We start from the raw sequence: 14,248 nt of genomic DNA on the forward strand, positions 1-14,248 counted from the left end.
CACAGCCATGAAAACTTTGACAGTCCAAAGTGCGAGGAAGATAAAAAGTCATGTTCTTCAGAAACCAACTCAGTCAAGAAGTAAGTTTGATCCAATCTCAGACTAAACTCTGCTTCATTCAGAATCTGTGTAAAAGGGAATTGCTGGCGCTTCCTGTAAGAATCATGTAGGAACAGCTTCATATAATGTAGTGAAAACAATTCCAGACTACAACAATCACATTACTGCCTCCCCCTGCTTTTGCCTTATTCCTTGACATTGCTAAATGAAAAATACATTGGTACAGAACAAAAGATGATGCATTGATGCAAACCAGCTAATGAAAGGTTGAAATATTGAATCCCAGAGTCTCCTGTTTTTTAAATGATGGCCACTTGTGGATTCAAGCGTTTGTTTAAAATCACTTTTCTTTGTGACCAATTGCACCTGCAGAAACTGTGACAGTCCGAATGGTGAGGAAAATGGAGATCGTGTTTCTCCAGGAATCATTGCAGTAATCGGAAAGTAAGTTTAATCTGATGTGTGACAGCAATTCCAGTTCATTCAGAACACTACAATGTAAATGTGAATGGTTGGGGGGCTAGCAGTTCCTGTCGATAATGTAAGAACTTGCCCATAAAAACATGTAATAGTGCAGCAAATGCCACCTCAGCCATAAAAATCACATGAAAGGAACTGACTGAGGTCCTGGCACACCAGCACAATGGTTAGCACTGCTGCTTCACAGTGCCAGGTACCTAGTTTGATTCCTGGCTTGGATCACTGTCAGTGTGAAGTTTGCACCTTCTCCCTGTATCTGCGTGGGTTCCCTCCCACATTCGGAAAGATGTACTGGTTTGGTGCATTGACGTGACGAGGGGAATTCCCCAGTAACTTAATTGCAGTGTTAATGTAAGCTTTACTTGCGACAAATATTTATTTTTGTCTAATGTTTGCATTATTCCTAGAGGTAGTTTTTAACTTTTTTGTGGGTGTTTGGGGGGAGGAAAGAGAGAAAAGGGGAGTTTTTTTGGGTGATGGCAAAGTCCTGCTGCTGGTTCTGAACTGGCATTGGAACCAGGGCAGCATGTTGCTGGTAGTCGCCTGCTGCCATGGGCCTGACCAATAAATGGTGTTGCCTGGTATCCAGAACTGCCTGTCCAATCACTAGGATGTTTCAGCAACCACCTCTTCAGTGCTACTGGTGGCCATTGCTGAGGTTGCCTCCAGAATAGGCCAGGATCTATCTGGTGACTTCCCCAAGTGGTGGCCATGGTTGGCATGAGCAAAATGCCTGTGGAGGTAGGAAGTGATTGGCTACTTTTTGATCCATACATGGGATGTGGGTGTTCCTGGCTAGGCCAGCATTTATTGCCTGTCCCTATTGCCTCTCCAGAAGATGGTGGTTGGTGAGCTGTCTTCTTGAACTGATATTGTCCCTGAAGTGTAGGTGCATCAATGGTGCTGTTAGGGAGGGAATGCCACGACTTTGACCCAGCAACAGTGAAGAATGGTGATATATTTCCAAGTCAGGATGGTGAGTGACCTGGGGGAAACCTGGGAGGTGGTGGCGCTCCATGTGTTTGCTCTTTGTCCTCCTCGGTGGTAGAGAACATGGGCTAATAAGATTGTTGAAGTGGGCCTTCGTGAGTTCCTGCAGTGCATGCTGCAGCTCATGTACATTAGTGTCACTGTTGGAGGAAGTGAATATTGAAGGTGATGGATAAGGTACCAATCAAGCAGGCTGCTTTGTCTTGGAATGTGTTGAGCTTCTTGTGTTGTTGGAACTGCAGTCATCAATGGGAAAAAGATTATTCCAAACCACTCCTGACTTGCGACTTGTAGATACTGAATAGTTTTTGGAGAGTCAGGACACAAGTTACCTGCTGCGGAATTCCCAGCCTCTGACCTGCTGTTACAGCTGCAATATCTATAAGGCCGGTCCAGTTTTGTTTCTGAAAAATTGTAACTCCCAGGGTAGAAATAATTGGGAATCAGCAATGATGATGCAATTGAATTTCAAGGGCGATGGTTGAAATCAAGTTACGAATGGTGCTGAATCATGTAAGGTCATCAGCTAACATGACCACTTCTGATCTTATGGAGGGAAGGTCATTAAATGAAGTAGTTGAAGATGGCTGGGCCGAAGACATGATCTCTTCTGAGGAACTCACGCAGTGATGTCCTGGGACTGAATTGACAGACCTCTAACAAGCACAATCATCTTCCTTTCTGCTGGTTGCAACTCCAGCCAGAGGAGGGTTTTACCCCTGATTTCCCATTGATTCCAGTATTGCCTGGGTTCCTTGATGTCGATGGCAGTCACTCTGACCTTGCCCCTTGATTTCCATTCTTTGTGTCTGTTTGAACTAAAGTTGTGATGCGGCCAGGTGCTAAGTGGCCCTGACTGAATCCAAACTGAACACTTGTGCACAGGTTATGCTGCGTGATAGCACTGTTGATGGCCCCTTCCATCACTTCCCCGATTGAAAGTAGACTGATGAGATGATGATTTGCTGGGCTGCATTTTGTGTGCAGAACCTACCTGGGCACATTTCACGTTTTTGGGTGGATACCATTGTTGTAGTTGGGCTGGGACAGCAAACTCTCAAGCAGAAATCTTCAATATTATTGGTGTAATGTTTTTGGAGTCCTTACTTTGAGGTATCCAGTGAGTTCAGATGTTTCTTTATTACATGAAGTGAATCAAATTTGCTGAAAACTGGCATTTATGATGCTTGGGTCACGGGCGCCAAAATGGATCATCCACTTGGCACTTCTGGGCAAAGGTTTTTGCAAATGTTTCTTCAGCTTCGTCTTTTGCACTGATGTGCTGGCAGCGGGGATAAATGTGGACTCATCTCCTCCAGTGAGTTGTTTAATTGTCCACTACCATTCATGATTAGATGTGGCAAGACTGCAGAGCTTGGCTCTGATCTACAGTCTATCACCTTGCTGTTTATGCTGTTCAGCAGCAAATAGCCCTGTGTTGTAGTTTCACCAGGCTTGCGTCACATTTTTAGGCCAGCCTGGTACTCCTTGTCCTCTTATACACTTCATTCAACTGGGGTTGACCCCTAGCTTGCTTATAAAAGTGAGGAATTTGCCAGGCCATGAAGGGTGTTCGACAACACCAGGTGATGAGGGCTTGAAATATTGCCCCTTCAGCTTGGGGGTTGGGGGGGGGGGGGGCGGGGTGCAGTTTAATGGGTTGAATTTTGAATGCAAATACCTGCTTTATGACCACAGCCATGAAAACTTTGACAGTCCAAAGTGCGAGGAAGATAGAAAGTCATGTTCTTCAGAAACTAACTCAGTCGAGAAGTAAGTTTGATCCAATGTCTGACTAAACTCTGCTTCATTCAGAATCTGTGTAAAAGGGAATTGCTGGGGTGCTGGTTCTACCTGTAAGAATCATTTAGGAAGAGCTTCAAATAATAGCATAGTGAAAACCATTCCAGACCACAACAGTCACATTACTGAGTCTCTCTGCATTTGTCTTATTCCTCAATATTGCTAAATAAAAAATACATTGGTACAGAACAAAAGATGGTGCATTAAAACAAACCAGCTGATGAAAGTTTGAAATATTGAATCCCAGAATCTCCTGTTTTTTAAATGATGGCCACTTGTGGATGCAAGCATTTGTTTAAAATCACTTTTCTTTGTGACCAATTGCACCTGCAGAAACTGTGACAGCGCAAATGGTGAGGAAAATGGAAATCAGGTTTCTCCAGGAAACATTACAGTGGTCATAAAGTAAGTTTAATCTGATATGTGACAGCAATTCATTCAGAACATGACAACGTAAATGTAAATGGCTGGAGAGCTAGCAGTTCCTGTAGATAATGTAGGAACTTGCTCATAAAGGCATGTAATAGTGCAGCAAACACCATAGCAACCATGTGAGAGGAATGTGAGACCCTGGCACGGTCGCACAGTGGTTAGCACTTCTGTTTCACAATGCCAAGAACCTGGTTCGATTTCCGGCTTGGATCACGGGACTTTGCACATTCCCCCTGTGTCTGTGTGGGTTTCCTCCCACATTCTGAAAGATGTGCAAGTTAGGAGGTACGTTGACTTTAACAGGTGCCGGATTATGGTGACTGGCAGAGTTTCACAGTAATTTAATTGTAGTGTTTATGTAAGCTATACTTCTGACAAATAATTTTTTTGTCTAATGTTTTCATTATTCCTAGACGCAGTTAACTTTTTTTATCTGTGTGTTTTGGGAGAGGGAGGAGGAGGTTTTGTGGGTGAAAGCAAAGCCCTCCTGCTGGTTTTAAAGTGGCATTGGACCCAGGGCAGCATGTTGCTGGTAGTCGCCTGCTGCCATGGACCTGATCCAATAAATAGTGTTGCCTGGTCTCCAGAACTGCCTGTCCAATCACTGGGATGTTTCAGCAAACACACGTTCAGTGCTACTGGTGGCCATTGCTGAGGTTGCCTCCAGAATAGGCCAGGATTTATCTGGTGTTTTCCCCAAGTGGTGAGCATGGTTGGCATGAGCAAAATACCTGCAGAAGTAGTGAGTAATTGACTACTTTTTGATCCATACATGGGATGTGGGTGTTCCTAGCTGGGCCAGCATTTATTGCCTGTACCTAATTGCCTTGAGAAGATGGTGGTGAGTTATCTTCTTGAATTGCTATTGTCCCTGAAGTGTAGGTACATCAATGGTGCTGTTAGGGAGGGAATGCCAGGACTTTGACCCAGCAACAGTGAAGGAACGGTGATATATTTCCAAGTCAGGATGGTTAATGACCTGGAGGAAACCTGGGAGGTGGTGGCGCTCCATGTGTTTACTCTTTGTCCTCCTAGGTGGTAGAGAACATGGGCTAACAAGATTGTTGAAGTAGGTCTTGGTGAGTTCCTGCAGTGCATTTTGTAGCTGATGTACACTGCTGTCACTGGTGGAGGAAATGAATATTGAAGGCGATGGATATGGCTGCTTTGTCTTGGATGGTGTCGAGTTTCTTGTTGGAACTGCAGTCATCAATGGGGAGAAGAGTATTGCATACCACTCCTGACTTGTGACTGTAGAAACTGAACAGGTTTTGAAGAGTCAGGAGGCAAGTTACCTGTTGCAGAATTCCCAGCCTCTGACCTGCTGTTAGAGCTGCAATATCTACAAGACTGGTCCAATTTAGTTTCTGATGAATTGTAACCCCAGGATAGAGAGAGTTGGGAATCAGCAATGATAATACAATTGAATTTCAAGGTTGGATTCAAGTCACAAATGGTGCTGAATCATGTGCAGTCATCAGCAAAATGCCCACTTCTGACCTTATGACTTTATGGGGAAAGGTCATTGAAAGAAGCAGTTGCAGATGGCTGGCCAAGGACACACTCACCTGAGGAACTCATGCAGACATGTTCTGGGGTGAACTGACAGACTTAACAAGTGCAACCATCTTCATTTCTGCTGGGTACATTTGCAGTCACTGGAGAGTTTTTCCGCTGATTTCCCATTGACTCCAATATTGCCTGTGTTCCTTGATGCTGATGGCAGTCACTCTGACCTTGCCTCTTGATTTCAATTTCTTTTGTGCCTGTTTGAACTAAAGCTGTAATGTGACCAGGAGCTAAGTGACTTGACTGAATCCAAACTGAACAGTTGTGCGCAGGTTATGCTGTGTGGTTTGCTGAGTTGCTGCTTGTGTGCAAAACCTACCTGGGCATATTTCCACATTGTTGGGTAGATTCCAGTGTTGTAGTTGGACTAGAACAGCTTGGATAGCGGCACAGAAATTCTCAATCTCAAATCGTCAATACTATTGGTGTAATGTTATTGGGTTCCTTATCTTTGAGGTATCCAGTGACTTCAGATGTTTCTTTATTTCATGAAGTGAGTCAAATTTGCTGAAGACTGGTATCGATGATGCTTGGGTCACCGGGGAGGCCAAAATGGATCATCCACTCGGCACTTCTGGACAAAGGTTTTTGCAAATGCTTCTTCAGCTTTGTCTTCTGCACAGATGTGCTGGGAGTGGGGATAAATGTGGACTTGCTTCCTCCAGTGAGTTGTTTAATTGTCCACTATCATTCACAATTAGATGTGGCAAGACGGCAGAGCTTGGGTCTGATCCACAGTCTATCACCTTGCTGTTTATGCAGCTGGGCAGCAAATAGCCATGTTGTAGTTTCATCAGGTTGAACACCGCATTTTTACATCAGCCTTGGCTTGTCCTCTTGTACACTTCTTTCAACTAGGGTTGGTCCCGCAGCTTGATTTATAATAGTGAGGAATTTGCCAGGCCATGAAGGGTGTGCCCTGTTCAACAAAACCAGCTGATCAAGGTTTGAAAGATTGCACCTTCAGTTTAAAGGGGGGGGGGAGGTAATGGGTTTAATTTTGAATGCAAATACTTGCTTAAAATTACCTACTTTATGACCACAGCCCTGAAAACTTTGACAGTCCGAAGTGTGAGGAAGATAGGAAGCCATGTTCTTCAGAAACCGACTCGGTCAAGAAGTAAGTTTGATGCAATGACTGAATCCAAACTGATGTGTGCAGGTTATTCTGTGTGATTTGCTAGGCTGCTGCTTGTGTGCAGAACCTACCATATTTCCACATTGTTGGGTAGACTCCAGTGTTGTAGTTGCACTGGAACAGCTTGATTCGGGGCACAGCAAATTCTCAAGCACAAATCCTCAATACTACTGGTGTAATCTTGTTGGGTTCCTTACCTTTGAGGTATCCAGTGACTTCAGATGTTTCTTTATCACATGAAGTGAATCAAATTTGCTGAAGACTGGCATCAATGCTCCTTGGGTCATCAGGAAGGCCAAAATGGATCATCCACTTGGCACTTCTGGGCAAAGGTTATTGCAAATGCTGCTTCAGCTTTGCACAGATGTGCCAAGAATGGGGAAAATTGTGGACCCGCCTCCACCTGTTTAATTGTCCACTACCATTCATGATTAGATGCTGCAAGACTGCAGAGCTTGGCTCTGATACACAGTCTATCACCTTGCTGTTTATGCTGTTCAGCAGCAAATAGCCCTGTGTTGTAGTTTCACCAGGCTTGCATCACATTTTTAGGCCAGTCTGGTGCTCCTTGTCCTCTTGTACACTTCATTCAACAAGGTTGACCCCTAGCTTGATTATAAAAGTGAGGAATTTGCCAGGCATGAATGGTGTTTGACAAACCCAGGTGATGAAAGCTTGAAATGCTGCACCTTTAGCTTAAGGGGAGGGAGGGGGGTTTAATGGGTTGAATTTTGAATGCAAATACTCGCTTAAAATGACCTGCTTTATGACCACAGCCACGAAAACTTTGACAGTCCAAAGTGCGAGGAAGATAGAAAGTCATGTTCTTCAGAAACTAACTCAGTCGAGAAGTAAGTTTGATCCAATATCTGACTAAACTCTGCTTCATTCAGAATCTGTGTATAAGGGAATTGCTGGGGTGCTGGCTCTACCTGTAAGAATCATTCAGGAAGGGCTTCATATAATAGTGTAGTGAGAACCATTCCGGACCACAACAGTCACATTACTGAGTCTCTCTGCATTTGTCTTATTCCTCAACATTTCTAAATGAAAAATACATTCGTACAGAACAAAAGATGATGCATTAAAGCAAACCAGCTGATGAAAAGTTGAAATATTGAATCCCAGAGTCTCCTGTTTTTTAAATGATGGCCACTTGTGGATGCACGCATTTGTTTAAAATCACTTTACTTTGTGACCAATTGCACCTGCAGAAACTGTGACAGTCCAAATGGTGAGGGAAACGGAAATCATGTTTCTCCAGGAACCATTACAGTAATCGGAAAGTAAGTTTAATCTGATGTGTGACAGCAATTCCATTTCATTCAGAACACCACAATGTAAATGTGAATGGTTGGGGAGCTAGCAGTTCCTGTAGATAATGTAGGAACTTGCTCATAAAAACATGTAATAGTGCAACAAACATCATCTAGACTATGGCAATCACATGAAAGGAACTGACTGAGGTCCTGGCACGGTAGCACAGTGTTAGCACTGCTGCTTCACAGTGCCAAGGACCCAGTTTGATTCCTGGCTTGGGTCACTGTGTGGAGTTTGTACCTTCTCTCTGTGTCTGTGTGGGTTTTCTTCCACATTCTGAAAGATGTACTGGTTAGATGTACCTGAACAGGTGCCGGACTCTGGTGATGAGGGAAATTTTACAGTAACTGAATTGCAGTGTTAATATAAGCTTTACTTGTGACTAATATTTATTTTTGTCTAATGTTTGCATTACTCCTAGAAGTAGTTTTTAACTTTTCGTGGGTGTTTGGGGGGAGGGGATGTGGGGAGGAAAGAGAGAAAAGGGGAGGTTTTGTGGGTGATGGCAAAGTCCTGCTGCTGGTTCTGAAGTGGCATTGGACCCAGGGCAACATGTTGCTGGTGGTCGCCTGCTGCCATGGACCTGACCAATAAATGGTGTTGCCTGGTCACCAGAGCTGCCTGTCCAATCACTGGGATGTCACCTCAGTAACCATCTCTTGCAGCTGAGGTTGCCTCCAGAATAGGCAGGATTTACCTGCTGATTTCCACAAGTGGTGGGCATGAGCAAAATGCCTGTGTAGATAGCAAGTAATTGGCTACTTTTTCATCCATACATTGGACGTGGGCATCAGTAGCTGGGCCAGCATTTATTGCCCATCGCTATTGGCCCTCCAGAAGATGGTGGTGAGCTGCCGCTATGAATTGCTTTTGTCCCTGATGTGTGCGTACATCCATGATGCTCTTAGAGAGGGAATTCCAGGACTTTGACCCAGCAACAGTGAAGGAATGATGATATATTTCCAAGTCAGGGTGGTGAATGACCTGGAGGAAACTTGAAAGGTGGTGGTGTTCCATCTGTTTAACTCTTTGTCCTTCTAGATGGTAGAGGTCATGGGTGAATAAGATTGTTGAAGCGGGCCTTGGTGAGTTCCTGCAGTGCATCTTGCCACTGATGTACACTGCTGTCACTGATGGAGAAAGTAAATATTGAAGGTGATAGATATGGTACCAATCAAGCAGGCTGTTTTGTCTTGGTGTTGAGCTTCTAGTGTTATTGGAACTGCACTCATCAATGGGGAGAGTATTCCATACCACTCCCGGCTTGTGACTTGTATATACTGAATAGGTTTTGGAGAGTCGGGAGGCAAGTTACCCGCTGCGGAATTCTCAGCCTGTGACCTGCTGTTATAGCTGCAATATCTATAAGGCTGGTCCAGTTTTGTTTCTGATGAATTGTAACCCCCATGGTAGAGGTAGTTGGGAATCAGCAATGATGCAATTGAATTTCAAGGGGTGATGGTTGAAATCACCCCTTTCTGCTGGTTGCAAATCCAGCCAGAGGAGAGTTTTACCCCTGATTTCCCATTGATTCCAGTATTGCCTCGGTTCCTTGATGTCGATGGCAATCACTCTGACCTTGCCCCTTGATCTTCATTCTTTGTGCCTGTTTGAACTAAAGTTGTGATGTGGCCAGATGCTAAGTGAGCCTGACTGAATCCAAACTGAACATTTGTGTGCAGGTTCTGCTGTGTGATAGCACTGCTGATGGCCCCTTCCATCACTTCCCTGATTGAAAGTAGACTGATGGGATGGCGATTTGCTGGGCTGCATTTAGTGTGCAGAATCTACCTGGGCACATTTCCACATTTTTGGGTAGATACCAGTGTTGTAGTTGGACTGGGACAGCAAATTCTCAAGCACAAAGCTTCAATATTATTGGTGCAATGTTTTTGGGGTCCTTACTTTGAGGATGCCAATGACTTCAGATGTTTCTTTATTACATGAAGTGAATCAAATTTTCTGAAGACTGGCATTGATGATGCTTAGGTCACCAGGGAAGCCAAAATGGATCATCCACTTGGCACTTCTGGGCAAAGGTTTTTGCAAATGGTTCTTCAGCTTTGTCTTTTGCACAGATGTGCTGGGGGTGGGGATAATTGTGGACTCATTTCTCCAGTGAGTTGTTTACTTGTCCACCACCAGTCACAATTAGACATGGCAAGACTGCAGAGCTTGGCTCTGATCCACAGTCAATCACCTTGCTGTTTATGCTGTTCAACAGCAAATAGCCCTGTGTTGTAGTTTCATCAGGCTTGCTCACATTTTTAGGCCAGTCTGGTGTTCCTTGTTCTCTTGTACACTTCATTCAACAAGGTTGACCCCCAGCTTGATTAAAAAAGTGAGGAATTTGCCAGGCCATGAAGGGTGTTCGACAAACCTAGGTAATGAAAGCTTGAAATATGACACCTTCAGTTTAACAGGGGGCGGGGGGTGGTTCAATCGGTTTAATTTTGGATGCAAATACTTGCTTAAAATGACGTGCTTTATGACCACAGCCGTGAAGACTTTGACAGTCCAAACTGCGAGGAAGATAGGAAGCCATGTTCTTCAGAAAACAACTCAGTCAAGTAGTAAGTTTGATGCCATGACTGAATCCAAACTGAACATTGTGCGCAGGTTATGCTGGTTGATTTGCTGGGCTGCTGCTTGAGTGCAAAACCTACCTGGGCACGTTTCCACATGGGGTGGATTCCAGTGTTGTAGTTCGATTGGAACAGCTTGGATAGGGGCACAACAAATTCTCAAGCACAAATCCTCAATTCTATTGGTGTAATGTTTTTGAGGTCCTTACCTTTGAGGTATCCAGTGACTTCAGATGTTTCTTTACATGAAGTGAATCAAATTTGCTGAAGACAGGCACAGATGATGCTTGGGTCACTGGGGAGGGCAAAATGAATCATCCACTCAGCACTTCTGGACAAAGGTTATTGCAAATACTGCTTCAGCTTTGCACAGATGTGCTGAGAATGGGGGAAATTGTGGACCCGCCTCCGCCTGTTTAATTGTCCACGACCATTCACGATTAGATATGGTAAGACTGCAGAGCTTGTCTCTGATCCATAGTATATCATTTTGCTCTTTATACTGTTGGGCAGCAAAAAGTCCTATGTTGTGGTTTCACCAGGCTTACGACATATACTTAGGTCAGTCTGGTGTTCCTCCTGACTTGTCCTCCTGCACACTTCATTCAACTAGGGTTGATTCCCCAGCTTGATTATAATAGTGAGGAATTTGCCAGGCCATGAAGGATATTTGATAAACCCAGGTGATGAAGGCTTGAAATACTGCATCTTCAGTTTAAGGGTGTGGGAGGTGTTTAATAGGTTTAATTTTGAATGCAAATACTTCCATAAAATGATATGCTTTATGACCACAGCTATGAAAACTTTGACAGTCCAAGCTCCAAGGAAGATAGTAAGCCATGTTCATCAGAAATTAACTCAGTCAAGAAGTAAGTTTGATCCAATCTCTGACTAAACTCTGCTTCATTCAGAATCTGTGTAAAAGAGAATTGCTGGCGCTTCCTGTAAGAATCATGTAGGAACAGCTTCATATAATAGTGTAGTGAAAACCGTTCCAGACCACAACAATCACATTACTGACTCTCTGCATTTGTCTTACCCCTTGACATTTCTAAATGAAAAATACATTGGTACAGAATAAAAGGTGATGCGTTAGTGCAAACCAGCTGATCAAAGGTTGAAATATTGTATCCCAGAGTCTCCTGTTTTTTAAATGATGGCCACTTGTGGATGAAAGCGTTTGTTTAAAATCACTTTTCTTTGTGACCATTTGCACCTGCAGAAACTGTGACAGTCCAAATGGTGAGGGAAATGGAAATCGTGTTTCTCCAGGAACCATTGCAGTAATCAGAAAGTAAGCTTAATCTGATGTGTGACAGCAATTCCTTCTTTCAGAACACAGCAATGTAAATGTGAATGGTTGGGGAGCAAGCAGTTCCTGTACCTAATGTAGAAACTTACTCATAAAGGCACATAATAATGCAGCAAACACCATCTAGACCATAGCAATCACATGAAAGGAACTGACTGAGGTCCTGGCACGGTAGCACAGTGGTTAGCACTGCTGCTGCTTCACATCACCAGGCACCCAGTTCGATTCCTGGCTTGGGTCACTCACTGTCTGTGTGGAGTTTGCACCTTCTCCCTGTATCTGCATGGGTTTCCTCCCACATTCTGAAAGATGTACTGGTTAGGTGCATTGACCTGAACAAGTGCCAGACTATGGTGGCTAGGGGAATTTCACAGTAACTTAATTGTAGTGTTAATGTAAGCTTTACTTGGGACTATCTGAATGCTTTTTAAAAGATAAAATTTGACCTGCCTCTACTACTACCTCTGGCAGCTTGTGAGTAAGAAAACACTTCACCACCCACTGTGTGAAAATGCTGCCCCTTTGGACATTTTTGCATCTCTCCCCTCTCACCTTAAACCTTAGACTCCCATACCTTTTGGAAAAGATATTGACTACCTAGCTTGTCTATACCCCTTCTGGGCAAAGGTTATTGCAAATGCTTCCTCTGCTTTGTCTTTTACACAGATGTGCTGGGAGTCCCCATTTTTGAGCATGGGGATAATTGTGAACTCACTTCCTCCAGTGAGTTGTTTAATTGGCCACCACTATTCACAATTAGATGTGGCAAGACTGAAGAGCTTTTTGTTTCAAATCATTTGACCTGGCTGCAAGTTCTTTGTTTGAAATGACTTAACATGTGCTTTATAATCAATAGTAGCGATGGAAAATTTGACGAATCAAACTGTGATGGGAATCTAAGTTCACCAGAACCAAGTGCACTAATCAGAGAGTAAGTTTAATTTGATGTGACTAAATTCTACTTCATTTGGAATACAAGATTGTGAACTGTTGCCATCCCTATATTTAAAAAAAATTAGATAGAAACTTTCTCATGGAGGCCTCCCATAACAGTGCAGCAAACACCATTCCAGACCATATCTATCATGTTAAACTGCTGGATTGCCTCTAAAAGTTGTTACTGCAGCAGAAGCCCATTGTGACTGCCCTGGCTCTCCAAGAGAACATTATGACTTAGTGCCATTGTCTTGCCTTTTCCCTATTTCCCTGCACATTGTTTATAATGTAATCATTGAACACTTCGTTTGAACCTGCCTCCATCACAATTCCAGATGGTGTATTCCAGATCCAAACCACCCGTTGTGTGATATTCTTTCCTTGCATCACATTTGTTTCTTTTGCAAATCATTTTAAATTCTTGCCCTCTCGTTCTTGATCCCTTCATGAACAGAAACAGTTTCTTATCTAATCTATCCAGCCCCCTCATGATTTTGGACGTAACTATTCGATCTCCTCTTAGCCACTGCCTCGCCAAGGAGAACAGTCCAACCGTGAAGATGTTCAATGGCGTATGCATGATAAAATTGCATCAACATAAATATCCAGAATTCTGTTTACCTCAACTATTTCTAACCCCCATCCCCGGCCACACTACTTGTGAAAGTTTCAAAAACCGCCATCTAATGCAGTCGTGCACCTGGAGAGTGGCCGTTAACAAAACCAGCTGATCAAAACTTTAAATAGTGTTTTTTCATGGTGAGCAAGCAATGGTGTCTAGATGCTTAAAATGACTCGACTTGGGCTTTGTGGCAAATTGCAGGTAAGGAAGCCTTGATAGTCCAAACTGATGATTCTTTGTGTTAAGAAAAAACACTTTCAAATGTAATCATTTATTAGTAGATTGCATCTCTCATGTAATAATGAATAATTCATAGATGAATAAAAACCATAGGTACCTATTTTTTCTTTTCAAGATTGTTGGGGTCATTTTAATTCCCTGGATCACTTCGATTAACTCACTGGAGACCTAAACCCAGGATTATTCTGATCTATGTAGCTCTTTACCTAAGCTCTAAACTCATCATACAACAGAAAACAAAGTTATTAGCAAAAGCTTTTAAACAGCCCATAAGCAATAATGTGGAATTAAGCTTTGAATCTGAGTAGTGTATATCACGGACAATACTATATACACTGAAGCTCCAGGTCAAATGTTGAGTTGGAAGCTTATGTTTGAGGGTTGAATTGGGAATGGTCCGTTTAGAGCTTGAGTTTTTTTTTTGTTAGAGTTGAGAGAATGGGATGTTGTCTCTGGACTTGAATTTCCTTTGATTAAAGGAAATGAGAGCAAGAAATTGGTGACAAACAGAGAGGAATCAGTCCTTGACAGGCATGTGAATGGTAAAAGAGTGATTTAGGGATCAAATGGGGAATCTATACATGGAGGCAAAGGACATGGCCGTTAAATGAGCACTTTGCATTAGTCTATACCAAAGAAAATGCTGTCCAAATGAAAGAGAAGGTAATTGAGGCACTAGATGAACTGGGTTTGGTTGGAGAAGTATTAGAAAGATTGGCTATTTAACAATGATCTAGTCTTCATGATTTACCAGACATCCA

The 14,248-nt window shown here is 43.2% G+C and overlaps 1 protein-coding gene across 1 annotated transcript in view; it reads left to right on the forward strand.

Annotated features, from left to right (window-relative positions):
* The window catches only part of LOC145347933 (ral guanine nucleotide dissociation stimulator-like 1), a 107,557-nt gene that overhangs the window by 49,798 nt on the left and 43,511 nt on the right, over nucleotides 1-14,248 (forward strand). Inside the window, 10 exon segments of the mRNA XM_080195921.1 lie at nucleotides 6-80; nucleotides 433-504; nucleotides 3,667-3,738; nucleotides 6,380-6,454; nucleotides 7,249-7,323; nucleotides 7,687-7,758; nucleotides 10,291-10,365; nucleotides 11,172-11,246; nucleotides 11,600-11,671; nucleotides 12,546-12,620. Coding sequence (XP_080052047.1) covers nucleotides 6-80; nucleotides 433-504; nucleotides 3,667-3,738; nucleotides 6,380-6,454; nucleotides 7,249-7,323; nucleotides 7,687-7,758; nucleotides 10,291-10,365; nucleotides 11,172-11,246; nucleotides 11,600-11,671; nucleotides 12,546-12,620 — 738 coding nt within the window.

The sequence above is a fragment of the Carcharhinus amblyrhynchos genome, chromosome 9, assembly GCF_965287045.1.
Source record: "Carcharhinus amblyrhynchos chromosome 9, sCarAmb.v2.hapA, whole genome shotgun sequence".
Classification (NCBI taxonomy): Eukaryota; Metazoa; Chordata; class Chondrichthyes; order Carcharhiniformes; family Carcharhinidae; genus Carcharhinus; species Carcharhinus amblyrhynchos.